Raw genomic sequence first — 26,956 nt, 5'->3', positions numbered from 1 at the left:
GTGGGCACACTGTTATCATAAAAGTGATGTTGAAGACGACGGAAACCTTTACCTTTACTAAAGGTCTGTCAAGTGTGTGTGTGTGTGTGTGTGTGTGTGTGTGTGTGTGTGTGTGTGTGTGTGTGTGTGTGTGTGTGTGTGTGTGTGTGTGTGTGTGTGTGTGTGTGTGTGTGTGAGAGAGAGAGAGAGAGAGAGAGATAGAGAGAGAGAGAGAGAGACCGGGCGACTGAACATAATGACAAGCGAAAGAGAGCACGATGAGGATGGGGCCGGATATCGCTATCGCGTTCAACTCTTAAAGGCGAAGCTTCAGCGTCCTCCAATTTTTTTGCATGGTTTTTACTAGGCACGTCATACCAATAATGCATAACAAATAAAGTGTCTCCGTTCGCTGGCACAAGGGTCACTCGCTATATTCGCAGCTCGAAGCAAAGTGCGTAGGCCGCGGTCGCGCGGTGCTTCGACTTGCAATGACGAGACGCCTGTATCCACGTTTTTTTTTTTCAGCTCATTGCTGCCGTACTTCAGCGCAGAATGCCATAAAGCAGAACAATGTCGATTGCAGCATGCAGCGGCGAATGTGAGTGAGACGTCACCCGAAAGCTTAAATCAAAACTAGAGATACACGGCACACAAAATTTTATCGCCGTTAAAAAGACTAAAAAAACTTCGGTTGCGCATAGTTACATAATTTTCAGTGCTTGTCTCATCTCTTCTTTGCCGTCCGTCCTGGTTTGCATTGAGGTTTCAGCTTGAAAGAAAAAAGGGCTGTCACATGAAGCCGAGTGGCACGTGGCAGGGGCGTAGCCAGAAATTTTTTTTTTTTGGGGGGGGGGGGGGGGTAGGGTTCAACCATACTTTATGTATGTGCGTGCGTGGGTTTGTATGTGTGCGTGTATATATACGCAAGCAAAATTGAAACATTTCGGTGGGGTTGAACCCCCCAATCCCCCCCCCCCCCCACTTGGCTACGCCCCTGGTACGTGGCAACAGAAGACGCACACAATGGGACACTATGACAGCTACAAAGATACACGACGTAAACGAAGTTTCAGGGGCTTTAACACGACGCAGAAACCGGCGCAATCGGCCGCGAGCGCACTCTCGAATGTTGGTGTTGATATGGTGGCGCCATCTAGTAAACCAGCCTGCAAACACTCCTTTCCGCGCACAGTAAATTCCATAAATAGCCGTCGTATTCTTTCGTAAAGTGTTCAAAGTAAACACAAAACAATATCCGCGCGTTTTTGATTGTGCAAAGGCTTCATGGGATTGAAATGTGATGGAAAGAATGACAACGTTCCAAGATGTCAGCGCTCTTGTGGTTAGCGGTCTCGCGGCCCAGCTTTTCCTCTAGAGTTAGTATATTAACTCTATGCAGTGGCCTTAGCACTCCTCTCATTGCACTTCCTCACCAAGCCGTTCTGACACGAGTGACACACGGAGGAAGCCTTGCTTGGTCATTGGCTGAGCGCCGATGACGTAATTGCCTACGTCACGTTCCGTTATCGAAGTTGGCGTCGTCCCGAAAACAAGCTACACACACGTCTTCGCTGCCGAGAAAAGTCGGATGGCCGAGCGAGAGACAAACACCAGCCGAAGTGGGTTGTTCTATATCCTGTAACTTTCTCTTTACAATTAACACTTACCCGCAAAAATCTTGCGGCAGCATGTTGTCGTACAAGTGCTCAGTTATCTCGCCACCACATGTTTTGGACCACGCGGTCCTTACTGCCCTTTTAAGGGAAGCCTGTAGGCCCGTCACATTTATGGCTTCTTTGCATGATGATGGGACATGTGGTCCGTGAGGTCATGTCGTTGTGAAAAAGATGCATTGTAACGGACACAGGACAAGGGACACTCTCCTCTATGCTTGCGGATGATGTGTTCCACGAGGTGGTGCTTCCGACCAAATGATGCATTACAGCGCACACAGGAAAAGGGACGCTCTCCTGTGTGAGTGCGCATGTGCTGAGTGAGGTGGCTTTTCCTCGAAAATGACGCATTGCAGTGGACACAGGAAAAGGGACGTTCTCCTGTGTGCGTGCGGATGTGTAACACGAGGCTGTTCTTCCGCATAAAGGACGCATTACAGTGGACACAGGAAAAGGGACGTTCTCCTGTGTGCGTGCGGATGTGTATCGCGAGGCTGCTGTTCCGCACAAAGCACGCATTACAGTGGACACAGGAAAAGGGACGTTCTAATGTGTGCGCGTGAGTGCGCATGTGCGCAATGAGGGTGCTTTTGATCGAAAAAGATGCATTGCAGTGAACACAGGAAAAGGGCCGCTCAGGGCCGTACCCAGGAATTTTTTTCGGGGGGGGTTCGCGTGTAGAACGGCTGCCATTTTTAAGATTTATACTGGCTTATTTTCGTGAATAAAACAAGTACATCGCTTACTTGTAATAATTCGATGGTACTTTTCAATTATTTGTACCCAAATAAAGAAATTGGTATGTCAACCTCAAATTCTGGTTAAAGCAAGAAATAAGTTTGGACAATAGCACCACCAAAGCTGGGGACACCGCGACCAACGGCTCCTGATGAAGTAACACAATGTAACCGCGGTACAAAAACGGTATGTATGTGTTACAAGCTGCCACTCTAGCGTCGCCAGCGCAAAGTCGGCGACGGGAATGGCAGCAGGTTAGGTCGTTCCGTACGTAAGCAGAGACAGTAAAGAGATCAGAGACGTGTGAGGGGAGGCGAACCAGAATGTGTAGGTGCCATGCCACTCACCTTCCTTGGGCATTGCCCAGTGGTAAAGGCGTCACTTTGCCCAGCGTTGAACGTAGAACAAAGGTCACTTGGAGTTGCACTGCGGCCACCATCATTTCCCGGCGGCGCATGGGTGTCCTGCTTGTGTTCGTTCTCAGGTGATTCATATAAACCGGTGCATTCTCCTGAGTCGCTACAGAAGTTCGGACGCGCTTGGCTTTCCACCAGTGCTGAGGAGGGCGAAGTTTTATCCTTCTAAGGAGGCGGTTCTTCTCCGTCCGCTTCATCGGTTCGAACTTTCTTGAAGTAAGACGCAAGACTCCTTTGCTTCGTTGTTGCAGAGTGTCTTTTCATTTTGCTGCCGCAATCCTGTGCACGCACACAGAAGTGGCCAGTGGCTCCAAAAAGACGTTTGCGACTGCTTCGACTGCCTGGCGTGAACGGCGGGCGATGTTTTCTTCCTCTCTTATCCACTTTGCAGTGGCTAGAATGTAGAAGTGTGATGAACGCGCCGGCTCCCGCGTGGCGCATGTGTTTTCTGAACGCCGCTACAGCTGGTGTGCATGCAGGCCCATTATTGTACTCCAGCTGCAGCAAACTGGGTTAACGCTACTTAAAGACCTTTTCACAGAAGACTCCACGGGCACTGCATACTCCCCTTAATATACGTGAACCCCCAAGAATGCACTGCCGAAACATTTGCACTCCCCTGGTACAGTCCAGAAAGGAGGTGTTGCTCCGTTCCTGTGAAAAAGTCACCTTTTCACAGACGGCTCCCTGGGCGCCTGCATAATTCTCTCTGGGCTGCGCTAATTAAATAGCCGTGACCCCCCAAAAATGCACTTTGTAGGCTGTGACGTCAGCCTCTGTACTCCCGCGCGCAGCCCAGCTTGGCGGCGTTTTTTTCTCTCCTGTGAAAGTTGACCGCTGGTGCCGGATTGTGTGCCGGCTGTATCCTCGCTTTGTGCGCTTTGTAGGGAGGCGCATATACCTTCTGTGTACAGAAGAGGTAGATGTCCTTGCGTGTGGTTAAAGTTGTTCGAAGTTGCTCGGATATGCCAGTCTTTCAGTAGATGTCATCTTCGACGATTCGTTTCGGTGGCGAGGACTACAGTTTGAGAAAAGTTTACCCTGCAGCCTGCGTCCTCGGAATGCGCCGCTGAGTTTTTCCGCTTAGGGGTTTCGTTCCCTGGCAAATTTGCGCACGTCGTGTTGGTGTTGCCGTTGCTGTCGAACTGTTTACCTTCACAGAAGGAGACGCGCTTTTCGTAGGAACCCAAAGCCGACACGTGCGGTCCACACAGACGGATAACTTCTCCAGCGGCAATGCCCAAGGAAAGCATCTGGAATCAATAAAGGAGCTGCTACGGGGTGAAAGACGAAAAAAAAAAAAAAAAAGACTCGAAGGAACGCGAGGGCGAAGTGCAAAGCTGTACAAATAGGGCAGGTGCGCGTGCGGGGGAGGGAGCGCTGAGGTGTTCTGGTAAAAGGGTAGGTTTGAAGAAAGGAAGAAGAGGGAAGCAATGCCAGGAAAGTTGCAGTGTAACTTTGGCAGCTGGTGGTCGCTGTGAAGGCGTGTAAATATTTTAGTATCACCCGAAAAGTTAAAGCATCAAAAAAATTTCGGGGGGGGTCAGAACCCCCTCAACCCCCCCCTAGTTACGGGCCTGGGGCCGCTCTCCAGTGTGCGTGCGGATGTGCGCAATGAGGGTGCTTTTGATCGAAAAAGATGCATTGCAGTGAACACAGGAAAAGGGCCGCTCTCCAGTGTGCGTGCGGATGTGTCTAACGAGGGTGTTTTTCCTCACAAAGGACGCCTTGCAGTGGGCACAGCGGAAGGGGCGCTCTCCTGTGTGGGTGCGCACGTGACGCACCAGATGGGACTTGCGAGTGAATGCAGCTGGACAGAAGTGGCACTGTGAGGGGGGCTCGCCCATGTGTTTCCGAAGGTGTCTGTTCATAGTTGATTTGTCCAGGGTCACATAGGTGCACTGCTTGCAGGAATGAAGTCGGCCTCGTACAGACGCCAATGAAGACGACTGCTCCAAGGACGGAAAGGAAAAGGAGCCTGCAAAACCATCGAGAGGACACTAAGTCAACGCAAATTATGCGTCATACTCTACATGCCACTGAAAAAAAAAAGGACGACGTTATTTTTACGTCTGGCGGTCCCATGCCGCCAATTTCCCACAGGGTGGGTGCCCTCCCAAGCGATTATGAACTTCGTTCTACCGAGCACCAGACCGGAAGTGCGCTTGTCCCTATTTTTACTGAAAAACCAAAAAGACGCGTACCATCAAGGAAAAAAGTAAGGACAGGACAGAAAGGGCGTCACTCGCAACTAACTTTATTCCCAGAACATCAGCATCATATATAACCACAGCGACCCTGCGCGCGCACATCGCCTCACAAGCTCGTCAAAAACCCGCGATAACAAGATTAACTAATCGAAAAATGAATCGATAAAACTAAATTCACCCCCACGCAGAGCAACAGATGTGTCACTAACACAGCATTCTTTCCTCTTTCTAATATAGTATGCTTCCATAATTTCACGCGCTAAGAAATCGTTACTCTTTCCAAGAACGGAAACACTGGCAAACCCAGGCTCACACTTGCAGGAACCACAATGCACAGGCAAATGTGCTGAAAGTTTATTTTTCACCGAAAGTTCGTGCTCCCTCATCCTGTCGTTTATGCACCGGCCCGTTTGGCCGATATATACCCTACCGCAATCTCGTACACCACGCCAACCGAGCAGGCGACAAAAGGCCTTGCGTGCCTCTTCCCACACGGGGAGGGCCTCGGTGCAGAAGAAATGCGTGGGCACAGGCTAGCCAACTTGCGGGGCGCCGAGAACACCAAGGGTACCTTGTACCTGTTGGGCACATTCTTAAGGTTGTGAGCAACCTTGTGCACATATGGCATAACCATGGGCCTTTTTTCCATCGGCTGCCTATTTCTTCTCGATCCCTTCAGTTTCTGAAGGAGGGTTTCCGAGACTGCAACAACGACAGAACCAGGGTAGCCGGCTGAATACAGCCTCGTGACCTGATTATTGAAACTTTCCTGCATTAGATGAGGACAAGATTTCACCAGCGCTCCTTCCAGGCACATGGAAGCAACGGCCCTCTTGACATGTACCAACTAGCCCAACAAAAAGTTCTATTTGCCCCTATTTTACCGGTAGGTACCCGGCAGCAGCAATTCTCTACCTCCCACAGCAACGGCGGCTGCTCAACTATTTCACCAAGGCTGTGGTGGGTTAAGGTGCGCCCAGGGGCCTTTACAGAACCTTATGGGGCCACCTTTCGAGATGAGTGCACATTAACAACCGAGCGCCAGGTAGGTGTACTCCTCTACCCCTTTGGAAAAACCGGTGGGTTTTCGGTCGGCACTGGGAATCGAACCCGGTACCTCCCGCATTGGAAGCGGACGCTCAACCATGTAGCCACCGCTGCGGTCCCATGCCACCAGACCAAAAATAAGGTCATCCTCTTTTTAACCGCAGCGGTGGCTGCATGGTTGAGCGTCCGCTTCCAATGCGGGAGGTACCGGGTTCAATTCCCAGTGCCGACCGGGAACCCACCGGTTTTTCCAAAGGGGTAGAGGAGTACACCTACCCGGCACTCGGTTGTTAATAGGTATTCATCTCGAAAGGTGGCCCCATAAGGTTCTGTAAAGGCCCCTGGGCGCACCTTAACCCACCACAGCCTTGGTGAAATAGTTGAGCATCCGCCGCTGCTGTGGGAGGCAGAGAACTGCTGCTGCCGGGTACCTACCAGTAAAATAGGTACAAGCTCACTTCCGGCCTGGTGTTCGGCAGAACGAAGTTCATAGTCGCTTGGGAGGGCATCCACCCTGTGGGAAATTGGCGGCATGGGACCGCCAGACCTAAAAATAAGATCATCCTCATTTTTTTGCAGCAGGCAATTCACAAGGGTTGCTACGAATGTTTGTGAAGAAGATGGTCACGTTTTCTCGCAGAAACCAAAGCTACTGTTATGGCAAAAGTGAACCGATACAGCAAGTCTTACGAAAATTCCCTTCTTACCGCACATAAACTCTATGCTTAACACAGGTGAACAACAGGTGGCAAAAAAAAAGAATCTGGCTTAGACGACATTCCAATGCTATATTTAAAGAGTCAAATGTGTTTGAATGTGCAGCAATAAATAATAACCCAGCCGACTACTTACTGTACCTCTGTTTGCAGAGAAGTATCCACAGAAGACTACACAGCAAAAGCATATTACTTCATATTGCAAAACATGAAGCATATGAAAGATATGATGAGTAAAATAAGTTGATGTGATGCAAAATGGAAAAGCAAAGAAAAAGATAAAGGTTACATTGATAAACGTTAGAAGCATCACGGTTCTTGGTGGTATAAATCACCAAGAGCATTACTGTGCATTACACAAGGAACTCTTTCTTTATATTACTGACACACTTTGCACATTTCCCACTAACGTCTCTATACTGCTTCAATGAAAGCATAATGATACCAGGGAAGACAAAGTCAGTTATTCACCAGCTAATGTTTGAGTCACTTACGAATCATTTACATCTTACAGCAACAAATCCAAGCGCCATTGTCAAGCATTGCGCCAACTTATCTGCAAAACTGTTTCTCTCAGCATGGACAGATATGTAAAAACAAAAGCATGCATTATTGAAGGGGTACTAAAGGCAAATAAAGATTTAAATCAGAGTGCAAGGTCAATGTTTGAGAACGTCTAAAACGTCATTTTCAACAGCAGTGCTCTACTAATCGAGAAATTAAGGTACATGCCGGACACGACATGCGCCACCAGTGGGACAATTTTTAATGAGCCAGATGACGTCAAGAGTTCCGAGTATAATTAATCACTAGCACTCAACCTACTTAACAATAACAAATAACACTCCGTGCATATTGGACGTAATAAAATTCTGAGTTGTGTCTAATAAAGAAGCAATTGATTTGGAAAGGAAGATCGCATCTTTCTTGAGTGTCTGACACCAAAATATGAAAGAAAACGGTGTGTTATTGTCTTGACTTGTTCTTTTTCCGTCGAGGTAAATATGTTCCGGCGTGGCGGAGCGTAGAGTACTCGGTTGAGGACCAGAAGTTGGCGAGTTCTAATCCTCGTGGCGAAGGCTTTTTTGTTTCATACGGCTTTTTTTTTATTACACTAATGCTTTCTATATAACTTTCTTTACTAATACATTTATGTATGGCATGTAGGCACCGCCGTTTTAAAGGGAACCTAAACCACCCAGCGGTCGAAATTTAGTAGTGGTGTGACAGTTGTTGACGAGTCTACAACGAACACGTAGCCGTGAGAATTGTCCGAAACGGTGCCGTAATAGCGGAGTTACACGCGTTTGATGATCAATACACTGCGATCGCCTGTTTCAATCTTTCCTTCGCTGCCCTTCACTTGTCTGCTGGTCTCCTCTCCCAAAGCCGCTTTACCCTCCTCGCCGAGTGCCCCTCCCAATCTCACGTGACATGCCGTCATCACTGACGCGCTCTTCGAAACAACGGGAACTTCCGGTTGCTGCGACTCCGCGTGTTTCTCGGCTAACCGCTGTTGATGCCGTGCCGGCCCGTGCGATGTGCCCGTATGGACCCTGCGTTGCGCGCACGCCTTCAAGGGATCGCCAACATGATGGACCCGTACGGTGACACGTGTCTCGTCTTTTCGTTTTTCCAGTCGGCGCTTTTGCAGCCAAGCACTGATGCGTGAAAGCCATTCCAAAACACTGTCGGATTCAGTCCGCGCAGCTTATCAGACGGCTAGGCGCGACTGTGCTGGTATGCTAGCGATTTGGCAGTTGCGTTACGGGCCGCAGTTGCCGATTCGCAAGCGCGCACACGCGGGCAACACAACGAAGAACAGCAAGGAGCGCGGGCAGATGCTTGCAGACTAACCGGAAGTCGTAGGCTCTCGTTCGACCAATCGCGGTATCGCCTGCACACGGCATCACAGATTCAACATGCTGACGTCACACACGTCACCAGGCAGACCGGAAGGGCCCAAAAAAATAGAAGAAATTGTTTCTTGGAATTTGTGGCGCACCTCGGCTTGTAGTGCTGCCACGTGTGGCATCGTTGATCGTGACGGCATTCTGCACACGAGGCGCGTGTTTACTTGAAATGTTTGAAAAAATATCGGAGGTGGTTTAGGGCCCTTTAACACTGTAGAGCCGTTTTACGCTTGAGTACCCAGCGCGTCCCCGTAAAACATCGCTCTAGCGCCCCACTATGCAGCGCGACACTGGGCCCATTATCAGGCTTCAAAGGTATACTGCGCTAAAAGGAACAAGGACACAGAAAAGGGGGGACAACACATGCGCAGACTCACAACTGCTGTGAGTCTGCGCATGTGTTGTCCCCCCTTTTCTGTGTCCTTGTTCCTTTTAGCGCAGTATACCTTTGAAGAATGAACATCAACCAACTAGCCCAACTTGCTGCTCTGTTCCATTATCAGGCATGCCACTAGACGTTGGTACCCCGTGGCGCTGGGTTTCACTATAGGGGAGCCAGATGGAAACGCATAAGTTCGAAAATTGCAGCATCGCTCATTCGACAAATGGAGCATATACGTTACACATATTCGGGCCAAGTAGCCAGGGGCGTAGCCAGAAATTTTTTCGGGGGGGGGGGGGGGGGGGGGGTTCAACCATACTTTATGTATGTTTGTGCGTGTGTTTGTATGTGTGCGTGTATATACAGCCAAGCAAAATCGAAACATTTCGGGGGGGGGGAGGGGGTTCAACCCCCCCAAACCCCTCCGCCCTGGCTACGCCCCTGCAAGTAGCACCAGTGCGACCAGTGCTCTTCACTTACTGAAAAACCAAAAAGACGCGTACCATCAAGGAAAAAAGTAAGGACAGGACAGAAAGGGCGTCACTCGCAACTAACTTTATTCCCAGAACATCAGCATCATATACAACCACAGCGACCCTGCGCGCGCACATCGCCTCACAAGCTCGTCAAAAACCCGCGATAACAAGATTAACTAATCGAAAAATGAATCGATGAAACTAAATTCACCCCCACGCAGAGCAACAGATGTGTCACTAACACAGCATTCTTTCTTCTTTCTAATATAGTATGCTTCCATAATTTCACGCGCTAAGACATCGTTACTCTTTCCAAGAACGGAAACACTGGCAAACCCAGGCTCACACTTGCAGGAACCACAATGCACAGGCAAATGTGCTGAAAGTTTATTAAATGCGAAGCATTTCTTAGCGAACTTCTGCGACTTTGAGCGTATCTATCTATCTATCTATCTATCTATCTATCTATCTATCTATCTATCTATCTATCTATCTATCTATCTATCTATCTGTCTATCTGTCTATCTATCTATCTATCTATCTATCTATCTATCTATCTATCTATCTATCTATCTATCTATCTATCTATCTAGCCGCCTACGACTTTGTGCTCTCCTGGTCGCTTGGTTTATCGAATGTACACCAAAATTGGTATGACGTAACATGACTGTACGACGAACAAAAATGTCAAGTCATAACACGAAAATCATGACACCCATGTCATGTACAGCATGACTTACGTGCCACGCTCATGGTGCGGTGGCGGCCGTTTCGCTAGCTTTATATACACCAAAATTGGTATCTTGTGACGTGACTGTGTAACAAACATAAATAACACGAGTTAACATGAAAATCATGGCACGCATGTCATGTACAGCATGACTTACGTGCCACGCTCATGGGGCGCTGGCGGCCGTTTCGCTAGCTTGATCTATCCTGAAATTGGTATTGCGCGACGCGCCTGTGTGACGAACATAAAAACCCGAGTTAACATGAAAATCATGACACGCAAGTCATGTACAGCATGACTTGCGTGCCACGCTCATGGGGCGCTGGCGGCCGTTTCGCTAGCTTGATCTACCCCGGAATCGGTATTGCGCGACGTGCCTGTGTGACGAACATAAATGACACGAGTTAATATGAAAATCATGACACGCATGTCATGTCCAGCATGACTTACGTGCCACGCTCATGGGGCGCTGGCGGCCGTTTCGCTAGCTTGATCTATCCCGAAATTGGTATTGTGTAACGTGACTGTGTGACGAACATAAATGACACGAGTTAACATGAAAATCATGACACGCATGTCATGTCCAGCATGACTTACGTGCCACGCTCATGGGGCGCTGGCGGCCGTTTCGCTAGCTTGATCTACCCCGGAATTGGTATTGCGCGACGTGCCTGTGTGACGAACATAAAAACACGAGTTAACAGGAAAATCATGACACGCATGTCATTTACAACATGACTTACGTGCCACGCTCATGGGGCGCTGGCGGCCGTTTCGCTAGCTTGATATACACCGAAATTGGTATCTTCCGACGTCACTGTGTGACGAGCATAAATAACACGAGTTAACATGAAAATCATGACACGCAAGTCATGTACAGCATGACTTACGTGCCACGCTCATGGGGCGCTGCCGGCCGTTTCGCTAGCTTGATCTACCCCGGAATTGGTATTGCGCGACGTGCCTGTGTGACGAACATAAAAACACGAGTCAACATGAAAATCATGACACGCATGTCATGTACAGCATGACTTACGTGCCACGCTCATGATGCGCTGGCGGCCGTTTCGCTAGCTTGATCTACCCCGAAGTTGGTATTGCGCGACGTTACTGTGTGACGAACATAAATAATAGGAGTGAACATGAAAACCATGACATGCATTTTCCTCAATGACATACAAGACAATGTATGCAGCTCTTTGCTGGCTGCTTCGCATTACATCGATTCCCACAATGCGTGGGATCTGCCGGCTTTTTTTCACCGAAAGTTCGTGCTCCCTCATCCTGTCGTTTATGCACCGGCCTGTTTGGCCGATATATACCCTACCGCAACTAAGCGGGATCTCGTACACCACGCCAACCGAGCAGGCGACAGAAGGCCTTGCGTGCCTCTTCCCACACGGGGAGGGCCTCGGTGCAGAAGAAATGCGTGGGCACAGGCTAGCCAACTTGCGGGGCGCCGAGAACACCAAGGGTACCTTGTACCTGTTGGGCACATTCTTAAGGTTGTGAGCAACCTTGTGCACATATGGCATAACCATGGGCCTTTTTTCCATCGGCTGCCTATTTCTTCTCGATCCCTTCAGTTTCTGAAGGAGGGTTTCCGAGACTGCAACAACGACAGAACCAGGGTAGCCGGCTGAATACAGCCTCGTGACCAACTAGCCCAACAAAAAGTTCTATTAAGTGCTCTTCACATTCGGTCGGATGATCATGATAACAGCAAGGCTTCTTTTTAACACGAAAGTGTTTTATGCCGGGGTCCACCAAGACTTTCCTGACGTACTTCCGTCACGAAAACACGTCAGCAAACTGCATACGATCAGATGCAAAGAAAAAACAATAAGAAAGAAGTTTCGCAAATGGCAGTCGAACACACGACCTCTCGGTCAGTGACGAGACGAATGCTCTAACGACTGCGCCACGGTCAAACATGGACGAGGCTTCACGATCGCGCATTTTATCTCTCACACTTTCCTCTCACAGCGCTCTTGGTTCGCGGGGTGGTGTCGCCGTCTGGGAGCGGTACTGGAGGCCTCCTGTACAAAGTACAGGAGGCGCGCGTGCATCGCCAAGAGCGGGGAGACGATCTTTAAAGCGTGCTTTTCTCGCTCTTCGCACCACCTCGCTGGTGATAACGGTAACACGCTGAAGTGCCACTGAGCTCTGAGTACCGCCAGCGGTAAAAAGTGCATATAAATAGCTCGCCGTTAGTGTGATGAAGAACGTACGCTTTGTGACCGAATCGTTTAGCGTCGCGCGCTGTGGAGCGAGGGGTCGTGGGCTCGATTCCCAGCAGCTGAACTTTTTAAGTTTTTTTTCCTTTGTCATCAGTTAGCGTACATTTTACAACGTCATATCCGTGACGGAAATACGTCAGTGAAGACTTGGCGGACGCCGGCATAAAACACTTTCGTGTTAAAAAAGAGGGATGCGGGAGACTTGGCTGGTAAAGCCGAAAATGGGAAAAGACGCCAACCCTAACTTGCGGGTCTGCAGCAAGCACTTTCGTGACGAGGATTTCCCGTACTCCGCCGCACCTAAGATGTTCGGTAACAGGCGACGTATGCTAACGAGCACTCCCGGCAGCTTTATCGCGGGCGTTTGTCGATGAATTTGTTGATGCTGGAGAACGACAGGCTTACTGTAAATTAACAAAATAAATAAAAAGAAAAGCGCCCGCGTCTCAAATTTCTCTCACGGCGAGGTCCTTACCAAACGTAAACATTTTTTCACGTTTAAGCTCGCATAGAAGGCGCTGAAAACTAACATCGATACGTTGCCAACAAGTGTAAGCCACCACAAAAAGTAAACGTATCAGAAGTAAAGCAAAAACAAAACGGTTGTGATCGTCAATCATATCGCATCACAACTAAAAAGAGCAGTGGAGGGCAAATCGGCCCTTCGTTTTGGAGATACCACCAGCACTTACTGCTAAGACTGTGTGGTGATGCACTCCATTCACCACTATACCACGTGTTCGTTGACAGCATAGTAGGCAGGGCGTAGCCAAGGGGGGTGTTGGGAGGGTACCACCCCCCCCCCCGAAATTTTTCAGTTTTGCTTGCGTATATATACACGTACACATACAAACGCACGCACGAACATACATGAAGTATGGTTGAACCCCCCCCCCCGAAAAAAATTTCTGGCTACGCCCCTGATAGTAGGGTAATAGTAGTGCAGGGGCGTAGCCAAGGGGGGGGGGTTGGGGGGTTCAAACCCCCCACCCCCCGAAATTTTTCAATTTTGCTTGCGTATATAGGCACGCACACATACATACACACGCACGAACATACATAAAGTATGATTGAACCCCCCCCCCCCCCCCCCCGAAAAAAATTTCTGGCTACGCCCCTGTAGTAGTGCATGTGCACCGCACGCGCGGTGGTATTACTGTTCGGCGGCACCTTTTCCTCGTTGCAAGTTCACTCGTTTGTTTTTAAAAAGTCTGAGAATTCTTACGGGGAAGGTATTTCATAATATATTAGCAGCTTAGCTTTCGCGACATCATTTGCATCGTCTTCCATGGCGTCAGCTGTGCCCGCTTTAAGTCACAGTTGTAGCATGCTAATTAGAGATGCGGGTTTCACCGGGAGCACCGAGTCGTGGTTTGCATGCCCGGATTATCAAGTCATACAAGACAAAGGTGAAGAACGCACGGTGCCCGCCACAAAAACGCGTGGTGGCACAAATGCAGGAAATGTGGTGTTCCAACAGACGACACAATCCGGCATCCTGAGTAACGTCACAATGTAGGTGGCGCCTCGCTATGTCCTCGACGCCAAGAGACACTGGATCTTGATCTGCAATGTAATGCAGGTGGGAGATTTCTTTTGTGCGTAGTTGAACAATGAAGATTCGCAGCGTGCACGCTAACTAAAAGCGGACTGCGGGTCTCTATGTCTAATTTTTCTTCTGTCTCTCATTGCCCATTAACAATGAATTTGCTGTGGGAAACACCGGCGCACACTGCATGCTTGGCCCCTCCACAGGTTTCATATAAGTGGAGCTGAAACACCTGTCCCTACATGCTTCATCTCTCCCCAATTTCTTTTCAGTGAAAACAGTTTTATACTAACCCCTCTGTTGGCAACTATACATCGGCACACGACGTTTCAAGTGAAGACACCCACGAAAGTGACGTCATGTGGATAGACATTCTATAAACTGCGTCACTGATTGCTGCCGCACGTCTCTGTGTGCAAGCCGAGATCTCTTGCGCTTTGCTTACGTACAGTGTTGTTTGGTCTTTCAGATATACGCCGCCTCCTATTAAACAGCTCAAGTTTTTGACACTTCAGGAGAAGTCTAGGACCATCGCCGAATCTGCGAGAGGCAGAAAAAAGGTGGATATTGCAGAGGAGTTCGACAGAACAAGATCATTGACTTCCTTAAATAAATATTGGTTGTGCGAAGTAATTCAACTGCATATTTTACTATTCTCGCGACGATGAAATTCTGACGAGAACGGACAAAAATTGCTTCCCTGGCAATTTCGTTATTGAGAGGTTCGGCTGAATACTCGAGGTACCGAAGTACGCGCCACCTTACGCACAATACGCAGCTTGCCGCATGCGGATAGTAGAACCGGTTACAGTGGACCCGGTATACGTTACGGAAAATGTCTCCACACGGTAAACTTCACGAATGTAAACTCTTTAACCAGGCTAAACACACACTATCGATGCATCTGCACAGCAGAAGCAGTGGCACCTCGGTTCCATCACCCCTGTCGCTTTTCCAGAAATGACGTACGTAACACACACAATGTTGTGAATAATTGTGCGAAGCCAGGTGGGCGATTCGACGCCATGGATAAAATTCATTTGTAACCAATGTGCGAATCTCTGGTTTTTATTTGGCATAAATGACGGAAACGTGCAAAGGAACGCACCCAGGGAGCTTCACTGAGATCTGCTAATCTCGAAAAATCGGCGGAGCTGACCTTTAAACAGTTCCGCGGTAACGACTCCAAAGTGCTGCTAGGTAGCAGGCAGCGAAATCCGGCGGGTATTCATAATCGGTCGAGCGTACCGCAACGTCAGTTGCAGGGGTCTATAGGAATCTGGCGCAAAGAGAAAGCTTCTGGTCAGGTACGGTGACAACCTCCCAAACAATCTGGCATAGTTCACTCACGCTTGTGGATCATTCTGATCGCATGGGAGCGGCTGGCACGACACCATACAAGTTTGAGCCAGTAGGCTAACAACCACCTAGCCAAGTACGAGCACGGCGACGAGCACGGTAGTTGGAATAGAGCCCGCCGGATCCGAGGACCTAACTGCAAGATTCACCCGCATTGGAAGCATCGCATGGTACGAATTCCCAGCTATTTACAGCGAAGCTGCTTAAGCTATACGTATAAACATGCTCGTTGATCGAAAACCTCGCATAACTATGATGTCAACAAGCACAGCTCACGGCCGGTCCGGAGGCGCGCGCTCGCTCCCTTCCGAGCGAGAGCGCTCCTTCAGACCAGCCGTGCACCGCAATGGCGACCAGGTCAACTGCGCATCACCCGTGACCTTGGCCAAGCTCCGCCCACCTGCCTTAACACTGCTAGAGTGTACTAGGACAGAGGAGTGCTCGGAACGAGCTTGGAAAAGTGAAGCCAAAGCAGGGTCAATCCGCTTGCGGCGCTGCGATCGGTAGTCTGCAATGTGTTGTCGTGTAAGAGTTGGGCGCGGCTCCACCGAAGTGGTGCAGGGGCAGAATGCCCGTTTCCCACTCAAAAGGCCCAGATTCAAATCGCAGCTGTAGATGGTGGGTTTTCATTCTTAGTGTCACCTTTTAAATGCGAAGCATTTCTCAGCGAACCTTTGGCACATTGAAAGTTTCTATCTATCTATCTATCTATCTATCTATCTATCTATCTATCTATCTATCTATCTATCTATCTATCTATCTATCTATCTATCTATCTATCTATCTATCTATCTATCTATATATCTATCTGTCTGTCTGTCTGTCTGTCTGTCTGTCTGTCTGTCTGTCTGTCTGTCTGTCTGTCTGTCTGTCTGTCTGTCTGTCTGTCTGTCTGTCTGTTCGCCTACGTCTGGGTGCTCTCATGATCGCCCCCTTAACTTGGTGTAGACCAAAATTGGCCTGGGTGGGTAGGAGGATTTGACGAATAGAACTGTCGGGTCATGACATGAATAACTTTAAAATTCTGTCGCGTACGTCGTCAAGCCCTTTCCTCCAGACACGTGTGGCGCATACCCGTTTACCACGGGACTCGGAGTACGGTTATGCGCCACAGGTTACATCTACAGTTTATATCTACCCAGGAACGGCGAGAACAGACATTGGTAATTTAAATGCGAGAGCGTTAAGAAATACCGACATCGGCAGCGTTGACCCGACGAACGGAAAGAATGAAAATTAGGATCCCAGCAGGAATCGAACCCAGGCGTTCTGCCTGGCAATCACCACAGAGCCACGACAGGTCTATAAACTGGTTTGTAAAAACAGCCTATGCAGGCTTAATGTCGGTGCAACCTCAATTGTGGTTGTGATGCTGGCTGCCTAATTTTACAAGAAAGCAATAAACACTACATATGTACTCCTACGATACAGGCGTCATGGTTCCAGTGGACACGTCCGTGGTGCCAGTGTTGGATCCGCTTTTTATAGCAGTCTAATAAACATTACATTTGTATTCCTGACTCAGCAAGCTATATTTAATCATTGCTCGACCCCGGAGGATTACATTAACGAAAGTTGCGTATGATATTTACATGATTGTACCATAAAGTGCACTAGTTTCGCGGATACTGACGTATGTACTATAACGTGAGGGCTGACGCTCCGTCGCACCTAAGTTACCCTTTAAACGGCAGTGTTGTCACGTGCCTGGTAAGCCCACGATGTGCACATAGCTACTAAACTTACGAAAACACGTCGATCCACCTCGTAACGCTTGGCTCAAAGCCATAAAATACAGCATAGAGGTACTCGCTGACTGCTTCGCGTGAAACCGATTTCCACAATGCGTGGGATCTGCCGAATTTCATTTATTTTCAGTGTTTATACAATCAACTTAATAAAAAAAAAATGTTTACAAAAGTGTTTGGATCATTAGCCTATGTGGCTAGTTAGTGGTCCAATCTATTACATGAGTATTTTATTACATGTCAGGAGCACAGGTGCAGCTAATATGATTATGAATCTATACACAAATTCAATGACAGGGTAGCTCTTAAAGAGACCGACAACCAATTTTTGTGGTACCTATTTTCTTTAGCGCGACGGAAAGCTTACAGGTCAGAGTGTCTAATCACGAAATGGTAACGTGGAAAACGCCGTGAAACATTTGTACTCAGAATTTTTCTATTTGGGCAAATATGAAGTCGTATACACGCCTGACAACACATGCTGCAAACAGTGAGAGCGAGAACGGTTCCTGTTCGTGCGCGGCGGTTTACTGCGCACGCGTGCACACCGCGCGCATGCGCCGTGGTTCGACATGTCCACTGGCTGTCGCGAAGGCAGCACCGCTTTTCACTGTGCAACTCCTTTTATCTCGTAAGCAGCACAGAATAGAGCGGGGATGGATAATAACATACGTACTCTAATTTTGAGGACTAATTATGGGCGCGCTGACAGCATCAGACTTAGGGAGCCTTCATACACACATGCCTCCCGGGCGGGAGGCGTGTGTGTATTGTAAGGAGTGGGGTTCGGCGGGTCTCGTTACGGTAGCTGGCTCCCAGGGAAGAGACGCGTTCTTTCAAGAAGGAACGTGTTTATTTACATGATGAAGTCAGGAGGTGAAAAGAAGAGAAATAACAGCAAAAGTCTTCGGCTTTTATAGCCCCGAGACTGTCACTGCATAAGCACTGGCAAACCGGTGTCAACGTCTCCCGCCAATCCGGTGACCTGTCGTCCTGGCGTCCGGCCTCCCGAAAGGAGGCAAAGAGTCACACAATACACTCGCCCCGCCCCGAAGACTCGTAGGTGAGAAGGTCGGCGAGGAGTTTCAGTTCAAAGGGGAAAGGGCCGATGACCTCCGTTTCCACTGCCAGTAATACTTGGAAGAAGTGTTGAATGATGGCTGCCTCGGGTGAAGGCCCCACCTGGGTTGATGGGAGCGTCTTCAACGGCGCAGTCCCACGCTGACCAAAACGCACGACAAAGCGGGTGTGTCGAATTCAGGAAAACACGCAGACCGCTCCCTCTGGCGCAGGTTAATTTTCCCTGCTGCGGTAGGGTAGAAGGCAGATGTGGCTGGGTGAGAAACTCTCCCGCGGTGCTATCTCACGCAGAGAACAACAAGCTAAAAAGGGGTCTCCGAATTCCGACGTCCTTTTTCTGGGAAATCCGTCGACAGCGACATGTCCGCCCGCCCGGCAAAAGCTCCTACAGGAAGAATCGGCATTCCTGCCTCCGTCTAAGCGCCGATACGGGGGGGAGAAGACAGCATTCCGGTAGACAGCTGTACGCTCAATGGCGTCGGCCTCGATGAATTTTTAGGCCAAACGTAACAGTATGAAGGCTCCCTAAGCAGACTACGTGCAGCAAAGTGATCGACTCCATAATTTAGCTTGAAGGCTCTTCCGCCAAGCTGCGCGACATGCCGGTTCACTGTTACTTTTAAACACGAATTCAAAATAAAAATCCTACTCACAACGTGAAAAGGATGCTAGAAGCTGTCACTATATTTCACGGTCTTTTCATTTCTACCAGAATCTTATCACACGTTCTGGTCAGTTGTCGGTCCCTTTAAGATATATTTTATCTAATTAAATACACATGACAATAAATGCTAAATCGCTGCAAATATTCTAAGTACACAAGTAATAAACAACAACTAAAGGCATACATTGTGAGTTTATAGCAGTATTGGTTTTTTTCCCCTAAAACTAACTTCATTTGCGACGTGTTGCTTCAAAAAGTAACCCAAAATGTCAAATGAAATGGAATAAATTTGACAGTGAGCGTAATTAGAGTTACTGTATATGCTACCTTTATATACAGTAACTCTAAGCGTAATTATTTGCAGCGCCACCGCCCGGGATTCAACAAAAACGTAAAGTATGGCCTCCGAGATTTTACAGCGAAAGCTGTTATGAGATAATTTCACCGGCCGTTTTTGGTGCCGTAGTTGTCCGCCGCCGCCGCCGCCGGTGTCCGTAACCAGTATCGCTCGAAATAAGAAAAAAACTAAATAAGAAAAAAATTCCAGGATGGAACGAGGTTCGAACCTGGGCCCTCTGCGTGGGAACCCAGTATTCAACCTCTGAGCCATGCCGGTGCTTGAAACTGCTTTGCAAAAAGGTCCTATACAGGCTTCATGTCGGGAAGGAACCACATTAGCATATGCAATATAGCGTGGTAAAAGAGTAGAATAAGCACCAAGCGTCGCACAACGCGAATTCTGTAACCAGGCGTCACACAATGCGAATTGCGCAACGAGTAGGTTGTTGAATGCTTCCAACCCATTACAAAGAGCTCTGCCATAATTCTTCATCGTCATCACGCACATCATCAACAAAGTGCGCATAATGCCTTACATGCGTTTAGCAGGTACCACGGCTGTCTGTAGAATGACGAAAAATGGCACAGTACCTACTGCCCTACTTCTAAAAAATTACAATGATTTATAGCGTAGTGGGTTCCTCGCAAGTGCACTTCTGTTGGTTGCCAAGGAAGCCTATAAGGCTCCCATGATCCATTTCCTCAGGGTCTCAATAAAGTCAATTCTCTCTCTCTCTCGCTCTACGTTTCTCCGGTTAAAGTGTGTTATAAAGCGTGGTGGGACAGTTAAATAACGACCGGGTGTCACACAATATGCATTACATAACTAGTGGGTCGTTTAAAGCTTCCAACCCATTACAAAGGGCGCAACCATAATTATTCATCGTCATCAACCGCCGCATCATCAAACTGCACATAATCGCTTACATATGGTACCTCGCTTCTCCGCAGAACAACGAATAATGTCGTGCTGGGTGCTTCCCAACTTCCCAAAAATTACGCTTTGTGGCGTAGTGGGTACGTTGCTAATATACCTGTATTAGTAGCCACAGGAGAGTTTATAACGGGCTCTAGAAAAGCCGCTCTTCCAGCTTTCGCTGTGACTGTGCTGCGCTTTCCGCGCAGGCCTGGCGTTTTTTTGCGAATCTGAGACTCGAAACGATATTTCGCATCTCCGAAGCCTAAAAAGCTCAAAACTCCGGCGAGTTGCTCGGGCACCAACTGTAAACATTGATCAAACGGGAGCGGTTGTGTGCTATCTCGAAAGATATCAGTAGACGGCTCATCCTTTTGTACCGTTTGTACTTGCTGCTCCCTCACCGTTTACTCTGCATTGAAGCGACAACAGGAACGTTGGTTCACTCGCTGGAGCGGCCGTACTCCCATATGACAGCGTTTTGTAGAGCGAATCAGATCGGATCCTAATGGGGGTGAGCTGCTACCGATTTGTTGCTATGGCGCCCTTGCAGCGAAACTGACTTTTCTTTATCTTACAGCAAATGCGGAGACATACCTGAAGAAACAGCATGCAGTTCTGTTTGCGTAGCAATTGTTGAAAGAATTTTCTTTTCGGTTGCTTGTGATGCTTTGTGGCGAGTTGGTTGACCCACTTGAACAGATCGATTTGTGCCATGGCCCGGCTCACACGGTGACTGTGGTGATGTTCCTACAGCTTGTCCCGACTCACAAGCCAGACTCAGTGCTGCCTGATATACTGGCTCTGCGGCAAAGTCATCCTGAAATAAATTGGCTTCAGTTGTTGCAAAGGCACATGCAAGAATTATTGCCGAGAAAATAAATGAAAGACTACACTTACATGATAGGTTTCGCTACAATGACTTGGTCTTGGCGTGTGCCCGATGGTTCCGCCTCCAGAGAGCAACTGTTCAAGAATCTGAAATAGTGTATAAAATGATGAGTTACTGACGCATACACACCGAAACAGCGGCTTATGGCAATTATTAAAATACATACTCTTCAGACATATTTTCAAAAATCTAGTGATACCAATCATATTTTTGTATAATCGCCTGGTCTTATGTTTTTCCGATAGTGTAACCAGCTGTGCCTTAATTAACTGAAAATTGAATACTGAAAATTGGCCTCTGCAGTTCTGCAAATAACTGTAAGAATATCTTTGTCTTTCCGTAAAGCCATTCCTCGCAGTGGAAACCTCAACTTTATTTTTGAAGTAGTCGATGTGAGCGTGCAAGTTAAGCTTATTGTCGAAGACGACCAAGTAACAGAACGTAGTCCTTATGCTTAAGGAAAGCATCGCCCATTTGATAGACGTAAAATGATTTGTCATGACTGATGGTGAGCTTGCTGTCGGCCGCCCACTCAAGTACATCATTTAACATGAGCTCCGACAAAGATTTTATTATAAGTCTGGAAGGGCCATGCAGCAGAATCACTGTGTCATCGGCGTACGTCTGGATGTGAACGTTTGGCAGTAGGTGCAAGTTTAACAAATCATGTATCGCAATATTCCACAACAGCGTGGACTTATGGACAAGCCTTGCGGACTCCTAATTGTGGGATGGGCAGAAACAGAACGCGCATGTGAAGTATACACCAATTTTACAAGGAGGCTGCCATTTTTAAAGCACTCCACCGCCGCAGCGCCGTCTATCGTCTGCGACGTTTCGCCGCCCTTCCGGTGTGTGGGGTTCCGCGGCGGTGTACGCGGCGTATACGCTCAGTTCACAAGGTATTTACTGTTCTTCGCGGTGCACGGGCAAAACAGGGCAATGCTTTTCGAGTGTAAAGGCGCTGATAAATAATCGCTAAGCTTTCAGCTTCAAAATGGCTGAAACAGCAAGCAGCGGCGGCCCACGAAACGTTCCCGCAGCAGCGCCGACGATGAGAATAATGCCAATGCAGTTCTTAAGCAGCATGTGTAAATTGGTAATTGCTTTGTATGTTTTGTTATAGCTTGCCGGGTGAGGTTCTTGGAATAATCACTATAAAAGAGCCTTAACATTTAGGACAACTGTCGAAGTATAATCGGAGAAACGTAAATAGAGACGAGCGAACACGTAGGCCATTGTCGGGCTGCGCGCTAGGTGCGCGCATTAGTGTTTAAGATGGCTCCCGGGTTTCCGTGCCGTGATTATTCAAGTTCAACGTAACTCTAATCCCTAACAGACCATTTTGGTTCCGCTTGGCACGTTGCAATATAATGTTCACGGAACGACAGGAGCACAAACACCGATGCCTGTGTTTACTCGTGTCGCCGTCGTAGCTTGTGGCCTCTGATCCTTGCACAGGATAAGGAACAGAAGTACGACGTGTGAGCTCAAAATTCGGCGTAGAAACAACACCGATGATAAAATAAAAATAAGCCTGTTGCACATCTGGAAGCGTGGCATGGCGTAAGTTCGCTTCGGCGCGAGCCGCCGCCACTAGCGATACGCTGAAAGGGCGCTCGTTTCTGGTAACATTATTGTCAATTTGTTTTCTGGCGAGTATTTCAGAAGCATTACGACGAGCGCCCGTGTCCAGGTAACGACATGGCTTTAACGAACGTGGGCCGGTTGTTCACGACACCCAGGCTGCCGCGCAAAAAAAAAAAGTGCGGTTGTCATAACGCTACCCCAGTTATCGCCACAAAATTGACAAGTCGAGAAAGAACGTGCTCTCGATGAAACGTTGGAAACGCGTACCTACGCCAAAGAACACATGTCATGCGGGCCTTTCTGTCGTGTAGATTGAAAAGTGCTCATTCAATAATTTCGAAATTGCACGCACTAAGATGGAACATTTTCTAGCCGCAGGCATTGTAAATCATGTGCTGTAGCATAGAAATCAGATAGGTTCATGAGAACAACTTTTGGCCAAACATTTTGTGTATTAATCGTCAGCCTTGTCATTGGTTCTCTTTGTTGCTGATGATAAAGTGTACCAGCACCCAAGCACAATCACAAGCTGGTGTGGTGACTTGGAGAAATAGCCATAAGTGCAGACACCACATATAATAATATACTATTTGTCGGAGAAGAATGCGTGCGACCTGAGAGAAGCGAAGTCATTTAAAAACATTGTGCACTTCGCATGCCTTGGCTGCCAGTCTTTCAGTCTTCCGTAGCTGTTGCCGCAGCCAAACACAGCGCAGTGGTAGCTTGTCGACCTGTTCTCGTCCGACATTTCGATTTGCGGCAACACAATTGTTTCAGCGCGTCGAAAAATGGAAACACGCTGACCTCTCACGCACCACGCAGTGCAAAACTCGGGAATCCGCACACACCAGCGGCAGCGGTCGGCCGAGGTGGAGAGAGAGAAAGCGGGGAAAATACACCGGTTCGAGGCTACGCTCCTCCTCTCCGTGAAAACGGTCTATAGGTGAAGCGGAGCAGGTTGTTCGGGCAGTTGTGTTTTTTGTGTAATATAGCGGCGTGCCAGGCGCGCTATCAGACGCACCGGTGAAATCAAGGGATATTAGGACAGTTAGTGTTTTAGTGCGCTTTAATAGTGCCAATTTTTGCTGGAGACTGCGAAGGGGAAGACACGCACTTTTGGAATGCGTGAAGCCAAATTGATTGGTGTGGATGAAACCGTTGGAATGGAGGGGCGTGAAGCCAACGTTCAAGTATTTTCCCGAACATGGTGTTCGTGCAAGTGAAGCTGCTATGGGTCTAGTTGGTGCGAATGCACGGCTTGTTCGCAGGAACTGGATATGACACGGAAAAAGACACACACACTGGGTGTAGCGCGTACTATCAACTGTTTATTTTCTTACTGCTTACTTTCTTTTCTTTTCCTGGGTCGTACTTTAGCAAGTGTGTGGCACGAAAATAAACAGTTGTTACTATGCGCTTCACCCTGTGCGTGGTTGTCTTTTTCCGTGTCAAGTCGTCCAGTTCCTGGCAGCGCAAACAAGCCATGTAGGGAGTTCATGACTATGAAGCTGTAAGAGGTTGGAAGAGAAGGAGGCCTCCCTGACTTAGCGAGGAAAATGATTCTGCCCACTTTCCAACAATGGGGAAGGTAGCCCAGGTTTAAAACAGCGTTGAAAATAGAGTAAAAGAAGTCAGAGTGGTCCTCGAATAGTGTCTTAACAAATGAATTCGTTAGATAATCCGGGCCGGGTGCCGCCCGCGGGTTGCCGAGTGAGACAGCATGACGAATCTCATTGGGAGAGAATGGTTGATCGTTAGTACTGTGCACGCTAGGAACAGTTGAGAGCATACGAATGCGTGCGTGGTGAGGTGTGTCGAGCATGAATTATCAGTTGATGTAAGTGTGGCAAGTAAAAGACGCGCAGATTCAAGAGTGGATGAAGGGCTGTGGTTGTCATCGATATGTAAAGGCGGGAGGACTGGATGGGCGTGTATTTTAAATTCAAAGCATTTCTTAGCGAACCTTTGGCACTTTGAGCGGTTCTATTTACGCATCCGTCCGTCCGTCCGTCCGTCCGTCCGTCCGCCCGTCCGTCCGTCCGCCCGTCCGTCCGTCCGTCTGTCTGTCTGTCTGTCTGTCTGTCTGTCTGTCTGTCTGTCTGTCTGTCTGTCTGTCTGTCTGTCTGTCTGTCTGTCTAGCCGCCTACGTCAGGGTGCTCTCGTGATCGCCTCCTTAACTTGGTGTAGACCAAAATTGGCTTGGGAGGCTAAGAGGATTTGGCGAATATGAGTCGGTTCATGACATGAATAACGTGAAAATCCTGTCGCGTACGTCGTCAAACCCTATCCTCCAGACACGTGTGGCACATACCCGTTTACCACGGGCCGCTGGTAAACGGGTATGTGCCACACGTTAGGGTATGCGCCACAGGTTACATCTACAGTTTATATCTACCCAGGAACGGCGAGAACAGACATTGGTAATTTAAATGCGAGAGCGTTAAGAAAAACCGACATCGGCAGCGTTGACCCGACGAATTAAAAGAATGAAAATTAGGATCCCAGCAGGAATAGAGCCCAGGCGTTCTGCCTGGCAACCAGGTATTCTACCACAGAGCCACGCCAGGCCTATAAACTGATTTGGAAAAACAGCCTATGTAGGCGTAATGTCGGTTCAACGTCAATTGTGGTTGTGGTGCTGGCTATCTAATTTTACAAGAAAGCAATAAACACTACATATGTACCCCTCAGATACAAGCGTCATATCAGATTAACGTCTGTGGTTCCAGTGTTGGCTCCGCTTTTATAGGAGGCTAATAAACATTATATTTGTATTCCTACGATTCAGCAAGCTATATTGAAGCATTGCTCGACCCCGGAGGAACACATTAAGGAAAGTTACATATGATATTCAAAAAGTGCACTTAGTTTCGATAATATTCACGTATGTACTGTACAAGCTATTTACAAAAGTAATTGCTAACAGAATTATTACATTAGAGTTCAATCAACCAAAGGACCAAACAGGTTTTCGTACAGGCTTCTCAACAATAGACCATATTCATACTATCAATCAGGTGATAGAGAAATGCGCGGAATACAACCAACCCCTGGGTGATTCCACGTAAGATCGAACAAACGATGGCTGGTCGACCTCTTAAACTTATTTCAAAATTTTATATCTTATTGCCTGATGAGTGGAAAGAAGAGATCCGCAATTTGTTTTGCCGTTAAAAATTTTTTCGAAGCACAGGAAATCAATAATGACGGAGAGGTGGAGTGGAGCGCTCATCCGCTCTGCTGTTTTGGCCAACTTTCGTTATGAATTGCACAAAATATATAACAGTTAGGTAGCTGAAATTTCTTTAACTAAATATATGCATGTTTTTGCTTCCGCTCAGGTATTTTTTGCTTTTATGTGTAGTGTAGATGTTTTTATAAAAGACCTCAAAATTGGCCCACAAAACGTTATTTTCTTTACTTTGAAAATCTTTATCTCAAAAATGCCTTGTAGGCGGGCGACGAAAATTCCCCATTACGTTCTTCGCATGCTTATCTACCAAACTGCCGAATCTTATATTTATACACCTTTTCAGTAAAGAGATATGATCGGGCTAAGTTCAAGAAAACACCGAACAATGAAAAATTCTGACGACAATTAAAAAAAAAAACATTTTTTAAATTTCTTAAACTTTGTCCACTTATTCTCCTCCATATCAGGTTTCACAGTCATAGAAAACATGTTGCATAATGTTGTTGGACTAATAGTTACGGCCCCTCCAATGAGACCCTTAGGCAAGGATTGGCAATTCTGACTTCTTGCCCAGCAAGTGTATAATATGCAGGCAGGATTGAATTTATTTTTATTAAAAGGCCAGCAGGCACCGAAAAAGGTGTCGCCGGCACTGAAGACGTTAATTTTGAAATTATTTGGTCACTGCAGCGGCCACGAGCGCGGGGTTACCAAGCAGGCGCGCGCGCTCCCGAGATGCTCGTTGTAAGAGACGGCGCAGTCAGAGCTCGTTTTCGCGTCCTCAGACTGATTGAGTTTGAAACAGCAACACCTCTCGGGTTACTTGAAAGCACGTGCACCGGTAGTCGCAGTGATCTGGTTAATGACGTCGACTTATTTTTCAGGGGGCAGAAGAATGTCATCGTTAAACTGTGCGTGTTCTTCATACGCTCACGTCTTCCTATGCCAATTTTGGTACATACCATATTGAAGGGTCGACCACTAAAGCGCCACTAAAGCGCCCAGACGCAGGCGGACGGACGGACGGACGGACGGACGGACGGACGGACGGACGGACAGACGGACAGACGGACAGACGGACAGACAGACAGACAGACAGACAG

At 48.0% G+C, this 26,956-nt stretch overlaps 1 protein-coding gene across 4 annotated transcripts in view; it reads right to left on the bottom strand.

The window, feature by feature from the left end:
- The window catches only part of LOC119395641 (gastrula zinc finger protein XlCGF71.1-like), a 214,371-nt gene that overhangs the window by 120,939 nt on the left and 66,476 nt on the right, over positions 1-26,956 (bottom strand). Inside the window, exons 2-4 of one of the 4 annotated variants that reach the window (XM_037664561.2) lie at positions 21,079-21,156; positions 20,776-20,998; positions 4,040-4,787 (exon numbers count right to left, since the gene is read on the bottom strand). The exons of 2 other annotated variants lie outside the window; for them this stretch is intronic. In XM_037664561.2, coding sequence (XP_037520489.1) covers positions 4,375-4,787; positions 20,776-20,998; positions 21,079-21,156 — 714 coding nt within the window. In that variant the 3' untranslated portion in view covers positions 4,040-4,374. Of the gene's footprint in view, positions 1-4,039; positions 4,788-20,775; positions 20,999-21,078; positions 21,157-26,956 lie in introns of those variants that run through there. One more of the 4 variants, XM_049416713.1, reaches the window with a different exon arrangement.

Source organism: Rhipicephalus sanguineus, chromosome 6, assembly GCF_013339695.2.
Source record: "Rhipicephalus sanguineus isolate Rsan-2018 chromosome 6, BIME_Rsan_1.4, whole genome shotgun sequence".
NCBI classification, from domain to species: domain Eukaryota; kingdom Metazoa; phylum Arthropoda; class Arachnida; order Ixodida; family Ixodidae; genus Rhipicephalus; species Rhipicephalus sanguineus.
This window is presented reverse-complemented; position numbering and strand designations above follow the sequence as displayed.